Here is an 18,855-nt window from a genome sequence, read left to right on the forward strand (position 1 = left end):
ATAGGCCTGATTAACAGTTAGCACTGGCCTCTTCAACAAAACATCACTCCTAACATGACTATAGCTTTCATTCAATCATGTTAGGAATTGTAATAGCCTCTGTCTTATTAGGTAATCCACATAAGGCCTTGATTCTTCACAATCACACGAAGGCAGGGGTGCTAATATGTCTAATTCATCCCAGAAATCCTTTAATTTTGAAAAATAGCTGGTTACAGAATCAGTACCTTGCCTTAGGGTTGCAATTTCCGTCCAAAGCTGATAAATTCTGGTCAAGTCACATTTGTCAAACCTTTCCTTGAATTCATCCCAGACTTTCTTCGCACTTGAAGCATACATAATACTTGGCACCAATTCTGCTGAAACAGTGCTGCTCAACCATGATAACACCACCGTGTGCATCTCTTCCACTATGTTGCCAAATCTCCTTGAAACGAGCTTTTAAGGCATGTTCCGTCCACAAACCCTAATTTGTTCTTCACCAACAAAGCAACTCGCATCGATCTACTCTACAGGGCATAATTTTCTGGCCCTGTGAGTTTGAGCGAGATAAGTGCAGTTCCTGGTCCATCTGAATCCTTCAGGAATAGTGGATGATTGCAAGGAAGATTCGCGATTTTATCATCTGCCATTGTTGAGCTCAGCTGTTCTTCGATGCTTCAAAAAATTTGAGAATTACTGTCGATCCAACAATCGTGGCTCTGATACCATGTTAGAATGTTGAATTATTGTGAGATCGAGCTAAATCTAACACATGCAATGATCAATGTAAGCTTATGAACTAGAGAGAGAAACTAGAGAGAAGGAGGAGAGGAACTTCATTTCTTTCTGGTTCGTTAGATTGGAAAAGGAATACAGAGTTTTGGAGGAGGTGCACTGTTATAACCGACACACGTGCACCTCTTAACTAACTAACAACTTTAACTCCCTAAAGTTTACACAATTACACTTTGGTCCACACTATTCTTCTAATCTCAATAGTATTGTTTAATAAATACAATGTTTTGATAGATTGTATTGTTTGTCGTCGTTTTATAATGTCACGCATCAAAAATATAAAAAACAAACTTGCAACATTACTAAGAAAAAATAGGATACAAAGTAGAATTATTATATAAAAAAGTAGGGTAAATGATAAAATATGATTATTTAATAATAAATAAGGACAAAATGAAAGGAAAAAAATAAGGTAACGACGCCACCATACCAAATCCGTTGTTATATAAAGTGGCATTTTCTGTCGTTACGTAATGATGGATTTAACGATACCATAAAATAAAATTTAAGTAACAATCAAAACAAATATTATGTTTAAAGATACAATAGGTAACGACTATCCAAACAAGCTCTAAAGCCCAAAAACCTTAAAAAGAACACACTCTCTCTAGTCCTTTTGTTTCTTTCACTTCATATATCTCTCTAGTCCTTTTGTTCTTCCACTTCATATATTTTTATTTTGCATATTTAGAATCCCCTTTCACCATTTATACCATTTTTTCGGCCACACTTTTCCGAAATAAAACTTACATGAAATTTGTTTAACTTCGATCACCCAAAACACAGGAGAAAATATAGTTTCCATTTCACAATTTTCTTTTCCATATTACATAAGTTTTAGACAAAGGACATTATTAAGCATAATAAAACACCAAACAAAACGCATTCCACTTATTAATAATTCCACCAAAATAACACTACCAGTCCCTTCACTTCTTCTTACTCCTCAAACGCAGAAACCGGGAAAGCCTTAGAAATTCCAGTAGGGGTAGCAAAAGTAATTTTCTGAAACTCGGGGTCCTGAATAGAAATATCAGAAATAGTAACCCAAATCAAAATCTCCTTACTTTTAACCCCGGTAAGTTTCTTCAACCGGCGATCTTCGATAAACGCCGTGACTTCAGTGTCGTACCACACGAGTTTCCCGATTTTCTTGAACCGGTGTTCTTTTGCCTTCTTCTGTTTCAGCCATACGAACCCGGTTTGATGATTCCGGCCCACCTCGACTAGATCGTCTAATGGGAGTAGTCCTTTAGGCATGTTGGTTTGCTCGAGAAGTTCGAGAGATTTCTGTTTGCAGATCGCTGGGTCAGTGAATACCTCTGCGTTTTCTCTGTGATTTTCGGTTACTTGAGATGACATTTTCGTGAATGCAAATGAAAATGGAAAGGAAATGGGAATTAGATTCCTTTTGGTTTGGGGAGAGAGAGAGAGCGTGGAAATGAGAAATATACGGAGGAGTTTTTGTGTTGTAAGGGGGATCATGGGATTGATACTGTTTTATAGGGAGAAGTGAGGTGAGATTACGAAAATACCCTTTGTATTGAGGTCTCAAGTGTAAAATACATATGGATTACTTTTGAAATTTAAGAACTCCTTTTTCTTTTCCTTTTTAACTTTTATAACATTCATAGTAAATTCTGCTTAACCCCATTAACATAACTTTTTGATCCAAAATGTAATAACTGTTATAAATAGAATTGTAGTATTTATGGTGAATGTCTATATTTAGAGAGATTCTAGGATTAATTGCTTGGTGGCTAAGTCACCCTCTCCCTATAAATAGAGTCAATAAGAATTCACTCTCCCTCTTTCTCCGCAATATTGTTCTTGTTCTTTTATTATTTTATAACACGTTATCAGCACGAGACTCTAACCAATTGAGTAGAAGCTTTGGGATTGAGAATAATGATTGTCAATTATTCCATGAACTTCCTTCATGATTAAATTCTGAATTTAAGGTAAGTATTTTACTTTATTTTTCTCTTTTAAATTCTTGAAATTCTATAATTTGATTTTATATACAAGCAAAGACAACAAAGTTTGATTATAACTCTAATGGAGTTTGTAAGAAATTATAACCACCTGAAGTGGTAAAAATTTCTATGTCTTGCCATGATCAAATTCATGTATGATTATGGGCACAAAAAGTGGAAACCCGTCCCATTGAATTTGCTCCATTCTCATTCTCTTAAGAGAATGTGATAGCAGTATGTGATAAGTCTGAAAGAAAACAAAATTATCACTATGAATGTATCAATGGATGTGGACGTGGCAATAGACGAAATTATAATCGTCATCATTGTGATAATGAGAATAATAAGGATTCTCAAAATAATCCCCCACTTTGTGAAAATATTTGTCATCGATTTGACATGAGATTTTATAAAGCACATATAGGTGATTATGGTCCATTCATGATGTAAATGTGACAACATCTGATTTATGAATACATATTCATTTTTGGAAGAATATGAGCGTGCTAGTGGTAGTGAATATACCACACTCACCTCTAAAAGGAGGTTTGAGATGATATAAGAAAACAATGTCATTATTATGACATGAATGGTCATTGGTCACGTACCTATTGTACGCCCAAATACTTGGGTAATGTGATTATTAAAGAATAACACTAATGCAAGAAATAGATCTTGCATATAATTTTGACCATGACTATAATGGTATAACTTTCTCTTTAAAAGAGATATCCACCATATGGATGTTGATGAATATGTGGTAGTACAAAAATAATTGAGAGCTCTAGAAGAGCCAATTATACTATTTTGGAGAAAATTGATTACCAACAAGGTATTGTGTTGTAGTAAGTCTCAAAGAAACTTATTCAGTTTCCAAAGTATATGCGAAATCGATTGATTATATTGAGACTATAAATAAAGGAAAGATTTAATATCTTCTATTACTACAACTTGTAGCGGGGTAATATGTATGTGAGAAGCTACCCGCTTTGTTCTCCAGTTTGTACTACACAAATAAAACCATACCACAATAAAGTGGATGTTTATTGATATAAAAACCCATATCATAATAAACTCGGAGTTTATTGATAATTACACACGTCTGTAAACCTGAACTATATCAATATTGATAATTTATTCAGTTGGCATAATTGGTTTAGCCATGTTAATTTTAGTATGATGTGCAAAAATAATAGAGAATTCACATGGGTAAATATTCTCTTACATGGCTTGTTCTCATTAATTAATAGACCAATTAAAATTGGGATTCAATCCCATGAATGCTGGAAATATCAAAGGTGAATATGCCATTCACCTGCCATGTATACCACATAAGATGCATCTATGAGATGGTTACATGTGCAATTATTATTGACCCGCAACCTGGCGTTTGCGAGGTAACTTGCTCAATAATTTAATATAGAGCATAATTTCCAAATTTTTTATTCAAGATAGTTCTTCTTGATAAGTTGGTTTACATCACAATTGGTTTAGCAAAATGATTTATTAAGTGCCTCTACTTAATAGCTAAACAATTGCTTATGAGAACAAAGTTATATATATATATATATATATATATATATATATATATATATATATATATATATATATATATATATATATATCGGTTTGATATACGTTTATATACGAAAGTATATTATTTTCTCCCCTCACAAGTGGTTCAGGGTCAGGAACCAAATAATTCCATCTTATTATTATTGATGTGCGATGTATATTTTGATTAACACCATAACGCACAAAGATGGGTTCTCAAAGTTGAGGAAACAAGTTAGTTTTTCTAACATGAGGCGGAGACATGATAAACAGTTGAGAAAAAGTTACGTGGAATGAATTATCATTTGTACATCTAGATCCTCGTATAAGATAATATGAACTTGAAGTTCATAAAAAGATAATTCATTTGCAATATATTGCAAAGCATGCCAGATGCATTTGCTGACCCAAAGAAAGTATCTATATTCTCATTGCAAATGCTCCTATTAAGTCCTATAAGGACAAAGTCTATGGTACGCTTAAAGCGTATAGACAGATCGGTTTCAAATAAACTTCTTGATAAAGAAGATGAGCAAATGATCAAAATGATCATCCTAAAGGAGGCAAGTGATCTAGAAGATCACATGACATAACACTTCATAAAATCTCATGAGAGATTCAAGTACCTGAATATATGAATGAAGAGATCTCTATGTTATGCCTTTATGAAAAATAAGGAGGTTGGAACCGATATAGAATGTTTGTCGACGACATCTATAACAGCGCTAAATATATATGAGGATCTTAAGTCTGGAGAAACAATTCAAGTAGAATTGGTTTCATATGAAAGACATGTTGTTTTGAACATGTAGTTCAAACACTTGAAAGTATAAAGTCAATGGTATGTGCAATCAGTTTTCGATATCTTATATGTCTAGCATGACATGAAAACTTGATATGCATCTAAAGTCTATTATATGGCTTATATGACTTAAAAATCCTTGAAGGATTTAAATTGCTTAAAGCATATAGAATTCATGGTCATGAAGTACTATATCCTAAATGCAATTTGTGCACATATGTATCTTGCTATAACTATAAGCATGATAATATGATAGCAAGAGTTTTTACCCCTATGTGAAGATATTGAAATGATGATTCTAACAAGATCATATGAAGACAATACATCTACCAGGGATGATGATTTCAAGGTGAAATAAATTCGTTGAAGTTAATATGGCTGATATTGTTTATCAATTATCTACCAACGATCTTTTGAAGATGGTGCACAAGATTGGAATGCAAATGCTTAAGGATGCGAATTGATGCTCTCATCAGGGGGAGTTAATACGCATTGTACTCTTTTTCCCTTACAAGGTTTTGTCCCACTGGATTTTCCTTGCAAGGTTTTTAACGAGGCAACCAAAAGGTGTACTGTTAGATATGTGTACTCTTTTTCCTTCTCTAGAATTTTTTCCCACTGGGTTTTATTTTAGTTAAGGTTTTAACGAGGCACATTATCTGTTGAATAGACATTCAAGGGGGAGTGTTATAAATAAAATTGTATTTATGGTGAATGTCTATATTTAGAGAGATTCTAGGGTTAATTGCTTGGTGGCTAAGTCACCCTCTCCCTATAAATAGAGGGTTCTATTCTATTGTAATTCATCCCAAAAATTCAATAAGAATTCACTCTCCCTCTTTCTCTGCAATATTGTTCTTGTTCTTTTATTATTTTATAACAACAACTAAATTGATGCCGTGGGATTGTTACGTGTACGCTATTTGATTTTTTATTTTGTCCTTACATTATTTTCATTTTATTCTTTACACTATTTTTCTTTTAACTTTACCAACAACAATAACAACATACCCAGTAAAATCCCACTAGTGGGGTTTGGGGAGAGTAGAGTGTACGAGACCTTACCCCTACCCCGAAAAGGGCAGAGAGGCTATTTCCAGGAGACTCTCGGCTCAATAGGAAAGGCAATAATATCAGAAAAGAAATAAGAGAAAAGACATGTAACAATAAAAGATATCAGAAAGAAAATAACCACAACAAATAAGTGAAAGGACAATAACACAAAACTATGCAAAACACCAATGTGAATACAACAAAGACCCCTAACAAACCTAACGAAACTCTAACAGACTACCCGGTACAAAGAAGGAAGAACTCTCGACTACCCCCTAGCCTACCACCGTAATGCTCGACCTCCACATGTACCTATCAAGAGCCATGTCCTCGAAAATCTGAAGTCGCGCCATGTCCTGCCTGATCACCCCGCCCCAATACTTCCTAGGCCACCCTCTGCCTCTTCTCGTACCTGCCAAAGTCAATCGCTCACACCTCCTAACCGGTGCATCTAGGCTTCTCCTCCACACGTGTCCGAACTATCTAAGCCGCGCTTCCCGCATCTTGTCGTCCACGGGAGCCACGCCCACCCTCTCCCGAATATCTTCATTCCGAATCTTATCCAGCCTAGTGTGCCCACACATCCATCTCAACATCCTCATTTATGCTACTTTCATCTTCTGGATATGTGAATTCTTAACTGGCCAACACTCAGCTCCATACAACATGGTCGGTCTAACCACCGCTTTATAGAACTTACCTTTGAGTTTCAGTGGCACATTCTTGTCACACAGGACTCCAGACGCTAACCTCCATTTCATCCACCCCACTCCTATACGGTGCGTAACATCCCCATCGATCTCCCCATCTCCCTGGATAATTGACCCTAAGTACTAAAAATTTCTCTCTTGAGGATGACCCGTGAGTCAAGCCTAACTTCCACATCCGCTTCCCCCATCACGTTGCTGAACTTACATTCCACATATTCTGTCTTAGTCCTACTCAACTTGAAACCTTTAGACTCTAGAGTCTGCCTCCATACCTCCAGTCTCCTATTAACGCCGCCTCGCGTCTTATCAATCAGAACTATATCATCAGCGAACAACATACACCATGGCACCTCTCCTTGGATATGGTGTGTCAGTGCGTCCATCGCCAGAGCAAATAAGAACGGGCTGAGCGCAGATCCTTGGTGTAATCCCATAACCACCGGAAAAGGCTCTGAGTCACCTCCCACAGTCCTAACCCGAGTCATAGCTCCATCATACATATCCTTTATCGCCCTAATGTAAGCCACCGACACACCTTTCCCCTCCAGACACCTCCAAAGGACGTCCCTAGGGACCTTGTCATGTGCCTTCTCTAGGTCAATAAACACCATATGCAAATCCCTCTTCCTATCCCTGTATAGTTCCACCAACCTCCTGATAAGGTGGATAGCTTCTGTAGTAGAACGGCCCGGCATGAACCCGAACTGGTTTTCCGATATAGACACCGCCCTCCTTATCCTCATTTCCACCACCCTCTCCCAGACTTTCATGGTATGACTTAGTAACTTGATACCTCTATAGTTGTTACAGTTCTGAATATCCCCTTTGTTCTTGTACACCAGAACCATTGTACTCCACCGCCACTCATCAGGCATCCTCTTTGTCTTGAAGATAACATTAAACAGCTCAGTCAGCCACTCTAAGCCTGCCCTACCTGCATATCTCCAAAACTCTACTGGAATCTCGTCAGGTCCGGTCGCTTTGCCCCGACTCATCTTACCCATCGCACCCACGACCTCCTCAACCTTAATGCGCCTACAATACCTGAAGTCTCGGTGACTCTCGGAGTGCCCCAATTGCCCTAACACAATGTTTCCATCCCCCTCTTCATTCAGAAGTTTATGAAAGTATGACTGCCATCTTTGCCTAATCTGGGCCTCTTCCATCAATACTCGACCGTTTTTGTCTTTGATACATCTCACTTGATCCAGATCGCGACCTTCTTCTCTCTCGCCTTGGCCAATCGAAATAACTTCTTATCCTCACCTTTGACCCCAGTTCCTCATAAAGCCGACCAAAAGCAGCAGTCTTAGCCTCTGTGACCGCTACTTTCGCCTCCTTCCTAGCCTCTTTATATCTTTCTTTGTTCGCTCTCCTTTGATCCTCGTCGGTGCTCTCTACTAACTTAATGTACGCCGCTTTCTTGGCTTCCACTTTACCTTGGACCACGTCATTCCACCACCAGTCACCTTGGTGCCCGCCATAATAGCCTTTCGAAACTCCCAACACCTCTCTTGCTGCCTCCCTTATACAGTCCGCCGTCGCTGTCCACATAGTGCTAGTGTCCCCACCACTCTTCCAGGCACCCATATTTGTTAGCTGCCCCTCCAACTCTTGCGCATTATCCTTAGACAAAGCTCCCCACCTGATCCTCGACGGACCCTGTACAAACCTCTTCTTTCTCTTCATCAAAATACGGACGTCCATCACTAGGAGCCTATGTTGAGTTGCGAGGTTCTCGCTCGGGATCACCTTGCAATCCTCGCACAACCCACTATCACACCTCCTGAGGAGGAGAAAGTCAATTTGAGTCTTAGCCACCACACTCCGGAAAGTAACCAAATGTTCCTCCCTCTTCGGAAACATAGAGTTCACGATCCCCAACTCAAAAGCTCTAGCAAAATCCAACAGTGAGGTACCACCCCCGTTCCTATCACCAAAGCCGAACCCACCGTGCACCTCACCATAGCCACCAGCAGACGACCCAATATGACCATTGAAATCCCCTCCTATGAATAGCTTCTCCGTCGGTGGAATACCCCGCACCACCTCATCCAGCGCCTCCCAGAAGCGCCTTTTTACGTCCTCGTCCAAGCCCGTTTGCGGTGCGTAAGCGCTAATGACATTCAGAGTGCTCCCTCCAACTACTACCTTAATCGCCATCAATCTGTCATTCACCCGTCTTACCTCTACCACCGACTCTCTAAGCTCCCTGTCCACCAAAATGCCCACTCCGTTCTTGCCCTTCACGACTCCGGAGAACCACAATTTATACCCGTCTACATTCCTCGCCTTCGATCCTACCCACCTAGCCTCCTGCACACACGCTATATTGACCCTCCTCTTCTGGAGAATCTTCGCCAGCTCTATAGACTTACCCGTCAACGTCCCTATATTCCACAATCCAACTCTCAACCTATAGGTTCTTTTAACTTTACCATTTAACCTATTTTATCATCATCATCATCGCATTTTTAGCCCCTCATTTGATAGCTACTCAATTTTTCCACAAGCCCATAACACAAGTACACTTCTCGTCACTTTCTCGTAGTAGTCGACGTTAGGGTGTTCATCGGTCGGTACGGTACGATATTTAAATATTTTGGTTCGATATTTTCAGTATTCAGTTCCTTAAAAATCTATATTAATACCGTACCTAATTAAATTTGGTATGGTTCGGTTTTTTCATTTCAATTTCGGTTTCTTCGGTACGGTAACTTCGGTTTGTTCGGCTTCAATATTAGTTAGCGCATAGAGCCATAGACTGTATATTCTTAATTAAAATGCTCACAAATATAAAAGTAAAAATGTTCTAAGCACTGTTAATAAACTCTTTATCCAAAACCAGCAAGTATCAACCCATCGAAAGAAACAATAATACATAAGAAATAAATTTAATCATTGAAAATGTCTTATTACTTACTTAGAGCTAATTCCTTAACTTAAAGAATACAACAAGGACTAATCCAATAGATGCAATTCAATACATGAGAAGAAACACCCTAAAATCGTAAAAGTATTACATTAAGTTGCTTGGCATCCTAGAGAATAAAAGTCAAAATATGTAGTCTACATTATTCTTCAATTTTCCTAAAGAAGTACATAGGCATTACTACCAGCCTCAAAGAAAATTAGTGTGTAACTTAGTATGTTATATTGATAATATGTGTATTGTGTAACTTATTATCTAATTTGGTACGGTATCGATATTTTGGTATTATTTTTTTTGAATACCAAATATCATACCTAATACTATTTTTTTTAAACTTAAACCAAATACCAAAATGTCGAATACCAAATACGAAAATTTCTTAATTCGATGCGGTAATTCGATATTTACCAAATTATGCACAACCTCAGTCGACGAGGCGTCTTTTTATTTTTCTACTATATTATATTTTGACAGTCATTCTTCACAAGTACTACTCCTCCTTGCCACTATTTAGATACTCCTCTTTGGGACTTATTATCTCAATTTTTAGATGGCTAAATAATTGGCTATTAGAATCGAGACGATGAGAAACCCATTTGGTCTCGGTCAGGTTTATCAAGGAGTCAAAACCTCCTATCAGACTCTATGAATTTGTTTGATACGAAAGGAAAATGTTTTCTGAAAATATTTTTAAGTTTTTTATTTTATTAGCTTAAATATTTAAAAAAATATTTGTTTAAGGAATTTATTTTTCTTCTATTGGAGAAAATATTTTTCTTACCAAAGAGTAAAGACTTCTCCACTTTATTTCTCATTCCATCCCCCACCTCACCCTACCCGACCCTTATCCCACCCATCCCCTCCCACACCTTATTTCCCACCCTCACCACCACATTCCACCCCTTACCTCCCACCCCTACCCTCACCCTACGCATATCCCTCTCCTTTGTTGCCCATTTCGTCGTCATAGTATTTGTTTAAATTATATATTTTTCAAAATAAAATATTCTCTACTCACTTACAAAATACTAAAAATTGTTTTAATATTTTTCATTTACCAACCAAATATGGAAAAATAAAAACCAATTATTTTTCAGGAAAATATTTTTAAATTATTTTTTTTCATACCAAATACACCCTAAATCAACCAAACAAAAGAACCAGTAATTAAAGTTTCTTGACTCCATTTTTATTTTTAAAGTCCCTTTGATATATCAACTAATAAAACAAAAAAGAAATATATAGGCAAGCCTACCTCATCACCGTCTTATATACTTGTAAGTTTTGTTGGATTTCATATACCACTTTTGAATAAACATTTAGTTAATTTGGAAACTTATCTATGCTGAGTACTTTCTAAATTTATGAGTTTTGATGTAAAATTCATCGAAATGCTCAATCAATGGGTGATTCTTAAAAATAGCCAGATTTATAACTGGTCGTTCAAAAATAGCCCAATTTCAAAAGTAATCGAAATTTAGCTACTTTTTATGTAAAGATAAATCTGAGCGAAAACACTGTTCAAAACCCAGAAAATACTCCAGTATATTATGCTGGAGTTCCAGCATAAGTATACTTGAACTCCAACATATTATACTGGAGTTCCAGGATAGTATGCTGGAACTCCAGCATAATATGATGGAGTTCCAGCATAAATGCACTAGAACTCCAGCATAATATACTGGAGTTCCAGCAAGTATAATGGTCCAGTATAATATACTAGAGTTTGGAGCACCAGTGCTCCAGTCTCCAGTATATTATACTGGAGCCAGTAAAGTATACCGGTCCAGCATAATATGCTGGAGTTCATACACAAGTGCACCGAACTCCAGTATATTATGCTGGACTGGGCTCTATTGCAGCAAAACGGTGGCTATTTTTCATTGACTTGATAAATGCTGGCTATTTTTGATTGACCAGTCCGAAAACTGGCTATACCGTGAAATTTTGGCCAATCAATATCAACAAAACAACTTGAGCAGTTGGGCTACACTAGCACTTAGTTTTTAAAGAAATTAGAAAAGTACACTAGTTTGATGTTCAATTTTTCATTTTTACCTATGAGCATAATATATTAATTAATTGTCCTAGCAACAATCAACTTCAATGAAATTAGTTGTTAGATTATTTCTGAAGTGATTGTTGTTCCTTGTAATAAGCTAGATTTAATCCCACAATCACCTAAATTTGTACAAATGAGCTTCCCCAATTAAAACTATTCTCTCTTTTCTAATTTATATGACACTATTTCCTTTATTAATCATTTTAAAAAGAATGGCACTTATATTATTGTTTAATTTTAAATTTTTCATTTTACTCTTAATGGCATGCTTTTATAGCCACACATAGAAATGTCATTACAGGTTTGAAACTACAAGTTTTAACCCCCTTTTAAATTATTTTTAAACTTCGAGTCAAGTCAAATATTGCCACGTAACATTCCGGAGATGTAAACCCACAAACCCCTTTCTCATCTTTGGTGACAAATTCATAATCAAAGAGATGATTTCTCACCACCAGAACTTAAAAGATTTACCCTTCTATAGTGTAACTTATAAATTATTAGCTTTTAATAAAGATAATTATAACTTTTGAAAAATCCTAACATATAGATGAACAAAGAAAGCATAACAATAAAGAAAGTGTGTATTTCCAGAAGTTTGGGATTGTTGTCATAGAACTTATACTCCACGCAAATTCCATGACTGTAATCATCAACATCACAAATAACGTTATAATTTTATTTTTACCAACAACTTTTGACAAGATAGCTTAGGAGACATTTTGTAAGTTCTAAATTTTAAGAAAAATATATAATTTCTTAAAATGTTACTCGAAATAGTAATTGTTGTATATTTTGCCACAAACCGTTGACAATGCAGTTGAATTTAATTTTTTTCTATTGCCTCTATCAAAATTCTGCCAATGAAACAGTAGTTTTCCACATTTGCTGAGCTGAGAGTGCACCAACATCAATGGCGGAAGCTTCATACTTTGAGATCAATGGTAGTCGAAATAGAAGAAGGAGAAAATGGCCAGATGAACATTCTGGAAGAAAGAGAGATTCTTCTCTATTGAATTGAATTACACGACTAAGTGGAACTCCTCCCACTATATGCAAGAGTGTAAAGACAAAGCTAACTAACTAAGACAAACTGATAGCTGTCACTACTCCTAACTAACTGTACTTAACCACTAATCTAACTAACTAATAGCCTGTTTGGCCAAAAGTGCTTTTTTTTTGTTTGCCAAAAGCACTTTTGGCCAAAAATTGTGGTGTTTGGCCAAGCTTTTGGAAGGAAAAAAGTGCTTTTGAGGAGAAGCAGAAAAAAGTAGCTTCTCTCCAAAAGCACTTTTTTGAGAAGCACTTTTGAGAAAAATAAACTTAGAAGCAATTTTTTAAAGCTTGGCCAAACACTAATTGCTGCTCAGAAGTGCTTTTCAAACTAATTAGCCAAACACAAACTGCTTCTCACCAATAATATTTTTGAGAAAAGCACTTTTGAAAAAAAGCACTTCTCAAAATAAGCTGATTTTTGCAGCTTGGCCAAACGGGCTATAACTCTAACAAAGCTAATATATCTGATTATGTAAGCTAATGCAAAATAATTAATCTTAACACCCCCCTCAAGTTGGAGGTGTTGCAAAAACAGCCAACTTGCCCAATGTGGCACTATGTTTGATTCCAGTTAAGGCTTTAGTCAAAATATCTGCCAGTTGACTATCTGTTCCAATGTGGTGGAGTGAAATTAGTCCTGCTTGTAATTGGTCGCGCACAAAGTGACAGTCCACTTCTATGTGTTTGGTTCTTTCGTGGAATACTATATTCTTGGCAATGTGAAATGCAGATTGACTGTCACAGAACACTGAAATAGGCATTAGGAAAGGGACATCTAGTTCTTCAATTCAAACAGCCTGCTCAACCATACCAGTTCCCCCACTACTTTCCTCAAAGCCCTGTACTCTGCTTCTGCAGAAGATAGTGATATAGTTTCCTGTTTCTTGGACTTCCAACTAACATGGCTATTACCCAGAAGCACCAAATAGCCTGTGATGGATCTCCTGGAATCTGGACAACTTGCCCAATCAGAGTCACAATATGCCTTGACTGTGCAGTCTGTATCCTTAGACATGAAGATTCCCAGAGTGGGATCACTTTTCAGATATCTAAGCAGATGGAAAACTACCTTCAAATGAGGTTCCCTGGGCTCTTGCATGAACTGACTTAAGTGTTGAACACTATATGCAATGTCCAGTCAGCTGATAGTGAGGAAATTTAACTTACCTACTAGTTTCCTGTAGTATGTAGGATCCTGTAGGATGGTACCTTCTTTGGCTTTAAGCTTCATTGTGGGATCTAAGGGGGAAGAAGAAGGCTTGTAATCTAGGCAGTTATGCTCCTTCAACATGTCCAACACAAATTTCCTTTGAGAAATTATTACACCATCATCCTTGTACATCACTTCCAGCCCTAGAAAGTAGTGTAGTTGGCCCAGCTCTTTGATCTTAAACTGTTCATGTAGGTAGTTCTTCAATTGTGTGATCTCTTTCTGATCAGTTCCAGTAAGTAGTACATTATCCACATATACTGCAACATATATCAAGGAATTTCCACTTTTCTTATAAAAGAGTGAGTAGTCATTCATGGAGTGTGTGTATCCTTTAGAGCACAAAGCCTCAGTCAGCTTTGCATACCACTGTCGACTGGCTTTCTTTAAACCATAGAGAGACTTGCTTAATTTGCATGCCAGTCCAGGTTTATCCACAACAAGTCCAGGTGGAATCTGCATATATACTTCCTCATTACGGTCTCCATGGAGGAAGGCATTGTTTACATCTAGCTGAGATATACACCACCCCTTCTTCACTGCTGTGGCTATTAATGCCCCCACTGTTGTCATCTTCACCACTGGGGAGAATGTCTCCGTGTAGTCAATTCCTGCCTGTTGTGTGTAGCCTTTCATAACTAATCTGGCCTTGAACCTTTCTATACTGCCATCAGCTTTATGCTTCACTTTGCAAATTCACTTGCATCCTATTGCTTGCTTCCCTGGTGGCAGGACTACTAGGTCCCAAGTGTGGTTGGAATATAGAGCCTCAAATTCCTGTGTCATTGCAGCTTGCCATGCAGGATCAATATCTGCTTCCTCATATGATGATGGTTCCCTATCATGACAAACATTTCTCACAAGAACTTAACTGTTAGGAGTTAAGAGATCAGAGGCAACATGATGGTTCATAGAATATAATGCATTAAGGGAGTTAGGATTTGGCTTAAGTTTAGGTAGGGAATGTATATAGTTTTGCAAATAACTAGGTCTCTTGTGTGTTCTTGAGAACTATCTCAGTTGCATGGGTTTTGTATGAGGTTGTTCAGTATGGTCTTGTGATGAAAATTGTATTGGAGAATTAGGCACTATGGAGGGTGATGAGGAGTGATCATGTGTAGGTGACATGAGATTAGTTGTGTTGTCAACATTACTCCTTTGAGCACTCAAGTATTCAGATGTTTGTTGTGTAATGTTTGTACTATCAGAAGGTTCCTCACATAGAGGTTCAATAAAAGGAATTGAATGAGGGACACATGATTAGGAAGATATATTCATGTTGGTTGCAAATGGAAAGATAGATTCATTGAAAACTACATCTCTGGAGACAGTGATTTTTTCTAGTGGCTAGACTTAGGACCTTGTATCCTTTTGTGTTCAAGGGATAGCAAACAAATACATGTGGTGTTGTTCTATGTTAAAATTTGTCTCTGTGAGGTCTAGGTACAGTGGGATAGCACAGGTAGCCAAAACTTTTTCGGAGAGAGTACTTTGGCTTTCTTTTGTACAACAGTTCATATGGAGTTTGACCATTAATAGAAGTGGAAGGGAGTCTGTTTATAATGAAGGTTGCACAAAGAATACATTCACCCCAATACCTTAGGGGCAGCTTAGATTGGAAGAGGAGAGCTCTAGCAGTTTCAAGGAGGTACTTGTGCTTTCTTTCCACTACACCATTCTGTTGTGGAGTGTAGGGGCAAGTTCTTTGATGTATGATACCTTTGGATTGAAATAACATGTTTGTTTCTGCATTAGTGAACTCTAGTCCATTGTCTGTTCTCATAGCTTTGACATTCACTCCAAACTGGTTTTCCACCAGGCTAATGAATCCCTTAATTACTTGATGGGCATTACTCTTACTGGATAGGAGATGAGTCCAAGTGGACCTACTGAAGTCATCCACAATGGTCATGAAATATTTGTACTTNCTTCCGATCTCATGAAATATTTGTACTTATCATGTGTGGGCACATGATATGGTCCCCATAAGTCAACATGTCGGAGCTCAAAAATCTTGTTAGTTGTGTTGGTTCTCTGAGGAAATAGAAGTCTTTCCTGCCTAGACATTGGGCAAATAGTGCAATTAAAAGTTTGTTTGGAAGAAAAGGTTACAAGAATGGAGGAGATATTTTTCATTTTTACAAAAGGAACATGTCTAAGCCTGTTATGCCACAGAACATCTATACTATCTCCAACACACAGATGAGAAAATGCACTAGAAGAATTAGATGATGAATTCACAGAAAGAAATTGTTCTTCAATACCTGCACTTGAACTANCCTGCACTTGAACATTTACAATTGAGGATGAAAGAACACATTTATTGACATGAGATGATGTATCTACAAGAGAATGAAGTTGACATTGTGTGTTACAAGTGCAGTGAGTGACAGGGATGGACAATAAATGAGTGGCATTAGCTCCAGAACTTGCACTGTTGTTCTTCAAACACCTTGGGCATAAGATGTAAAGTCCATCTTTAACTTTACCAATCACCAGAGGCCCTCTTCATTGAAGGGGCCTGCAGTATACAACAGTGCTTAATGAAGGCAACAAGGCAACTAAGGTGAGAGGTTAAAGAGCGAACAAAAAATTAGGTTATATCTAAAAGAAGGAACAAGCATTACCCTTTTCAGAGTGATCTTAGGAGTAAGTACAACATTACCAATCTCAGTCACCTTCACTTTGTAACCATTTGGGAGAATGACAAGTATAGGATAGGGTAGAGTTACTATATTGGTTAATAAGGATCTATTAAAAGTCATATTATTTGATGCCCCTGAGTCTATAATCCATGAATCAGCCTTATTTTTGAAACATTCACATGAGAGTTTCCCAAAATCAATAGAGGAGGTGCACGCTATGATACCTGCAAAGTTTACTGATGAAGTGTTAACATTGTCTGAGTCGTCTCTTCCTCCTCCTGATTAGAATTGCTGCAGCAGATTCACAAGTTGACTGTATTCTTCCTTTGTGAGACTCACATTTTGAGTATTGCAGTTCTCATCACCAGTATGCTGAGTATCTGTAGCTGCTACATGTGCATTATCCATTCCTCTATTTCCTCTATTGAACCTGGTACTTTGGTTCACACCAGAATTATCCCCATAGTTATGGTTTTGTCTTGGGTTTTGATTGAAACTGGAAGCTTGATTGTGGCCTAGATTAGGATTCTGATTTTGATTGAAGCCTTGAGGATAACCATGAAGTTTGTAGCACTTCTCTTTTGTGTGTCCTGGCCTTTTGTAGTAATCACAGAAGGGTTTGTTTCTATAGTTGTGAGAGTTATTAGGAGAGTAATTTGTGTTAAACGATATTGTCCTACTTGTGTTGATGTTTAGGGCTGATTACTCAAGAGCTAAGTGGTTATGAGGCTTAATTTCTCTCTGTCTTTCCTCTTGGATCAGCAGTGAGAAAGCTTGTGCAGTTGTGGGAAGAGGATTCATCATAAGGATACTGCCTCGGACCACAGTGTAGGTCTCATTTAGTCCCATAAGGAACTGTATTAGCCTTCTGTCCTGTTCTGCTTTGTGTATACTTTCCCTTGCTCCACATGTGCAATTATAGGTGGAATGAGATCTAGTAATCAAAGTATTAAGTTATTCCCATAGCTTTTTCATTTTTGTATAGTAGCCAGTGATGTCCAGAGCTCCTTGGGACAAATCATTAATCACCTTTTGTATCTGGTAAAGTTTTGTTCCATTTGTTTGATCATGTTGATCTTCAAGGTCTTTCCACAACTCGATTGCATCTGTCACATACTCAACACTATCTGCAATTTCCTTTTCCAAGGAATTCAAAATCCATAAGGTCACCATATCATCACATCTCTCCCACAATCGATAGCTTGAGGAGTCTGGATCCGGCCTCTTACAGTCCCCATTGATGAAGCCTAGTTTATTTTTCACTGATAGGGCTCTCATCATACCTCTTCTCCATGAGCGATAACCAAATCCATCAAATGGAACAGGAACTAGTGCTATTCCCGAATTATCGGAGGGATGCATGTAAAAAGGACTACTAGTGTCAATAATTGGCTGATTAGGAGATTCAGCTATGGTCGACGTAGATTGTTCATTACCTCCGATAGTAGCCATCTCTTACTAGGTGTGAAATTCAGCTAACTAACCAACAGAAAATTTCTAAATAGATCTAGAATTCTGACAGAGAATTTTAAGAGGTATGAGTTGAAATCGATAAGAATAAAAATGCATGCGTATGATCAAAACAAAATTGAGGATGATCAATCTAGATTTAATAGATCTGGAAGAATGAATCGGAACTTCTGACCTCGCTCTGATACCATATCAAAATTCTACCAATGAAACAGTAGTCTTCCACATTTGCTGAGCTGAGAGTGCACCAGCATCAATGGCGGAAGCTTCATACTTTGAGATCAATGGTAGTCGAAATAGAAGAAGGAGAAAATGGATAGATGAACATTCTGGAAGAAAGAGAGATTCTTCTCTATTGAATTGAATTACACGACTAAGTGGAACTCCTCCCACTATATGCAAGAGTGTAAAGACAAAGCTAACTAACTTAACAAACTGACAGCTATCACTACTCCTAACTAACTGTACTTAACCACTAAACTAACTAACTCTAGCAAAGCTAATATAGCTGATTATGTAAGCTAATGGAAAATAATTAATCTTAACGGCCTCTTCTCATCAATACTAATAGTTGGAGTTGGGTTGATGCATGAGCTGGTTGGGGGGGG

The 18,855-nt window shown here is 37.5% G+C and overlaps 3 protein-coding genes across 3 annotated transcripts; all 3 read right to left on the reverse strand.

The window, feature by feature from the left end:
* Window positions 1-1,558: 1,558 nt before the first annotated feature.
* LOC109209122 lies at window positions 1,559-2,263 on the reverse strand. The gene has a single exon (XM_019372310.1). The coding sequence runs from the start codon at window positions 2,260-2,262 to the stop codon at window positions 1,717-1,719; it is 546 nt and encodes a 181-aa protein (XP_019227855.1). The 5' UTR covers window position 2,263; the 3' UTR covers window positions 1,559-1,716.
* Window positions 2,264-13,431: 11,168 nt separating this feature from the next.
* Window positions 13,432-14,768, reverse strand: LOC109209119 (uncharacterized mitochondrial protein AtMg00810-like). Its single transcript, XM_019372306.1, has 3 exons — window positions 14,094-14,768; window positions 13,717-14,024; window positions 13,432-13,657 (listed from the first exon to the last, which is right to left on the reverse strand). The coding sequence occupies exons 1-3, from the start codon at window positions 14,766-14,768 to the stop codon at window positions 13,432-13,434; spliced, it is 1,209 nt and encodes a 402-aa protein (XP_019227851.1).
* Window positions 14,769-17,731: 2,963 nt separating this feature from the next.
* On the reverse strand, window positions 17,732-18,229 carry LOC109209120. The gene has a single exon (XM_019372307.1). It carries the CDS (start codon window positions 18,227-18,229, stop codon window positions 17,732-17,734), a length of 498 nt encoding a protein of 165 aa, XP_019227852.1.
* Window positions 18,230-18,855: the final 626 nt, after the last annotated feature.

This window comes from Nicotiana attenuata, unplaced genomic scaffold (genome assembly GCF_001879085.1).
Source record: "Nicotiana attenuata strain UT unplaced genomic scaffold, NIATTr2, whole genome shotgun sequence".
In the NCBI taxonomy this organism is placed as follows: Eukaryota; Viridiplantae; Streptophyta; class Magnoliopsida; order Solanales; family Solanaceae; genus Nicotiana; species Nicotiana attenuata.

Excerpts from the sequence above, each read along its gene's own strand:
- LOC109209122 (XM_019372310.1), bottom strand. The coding sequence starts at position 2,262 with ATGATCCCCCTTACAACACAAAAACTCCTCCGTATATTTCTCATTTCC.
- LOC109209119 (XM_019372306.1), bottom strand. The coding sequence starts at position 14,768 with ATGAAAGGCTACACACAACAGGCAGGAATTGACTACACGGAGACATTC. Across the intron at positions 14,025-14,093 it reads CTACATACTACAGGAAACTA|TTCATGCAAGAGCCCAGGGA; the intron begins GTAGGTAAGTTA and ends CACTTAAGTCAG. Across the intron at positions 13,658-13,716 it reads CTGGTATGGTTGAGCAGGCT|TCAATCTGCATTTCACATTG; the intron begins GTTTGAATTGAA and ends GTTCTGTGACAG.
- LOC109209120 (XM_019372307.1), bottom strand. The coding sequence starts at position 18,229 with ATGGCTACTATCGGAGGTAATGAACAATCTACGTCGACCATAGCTGAA.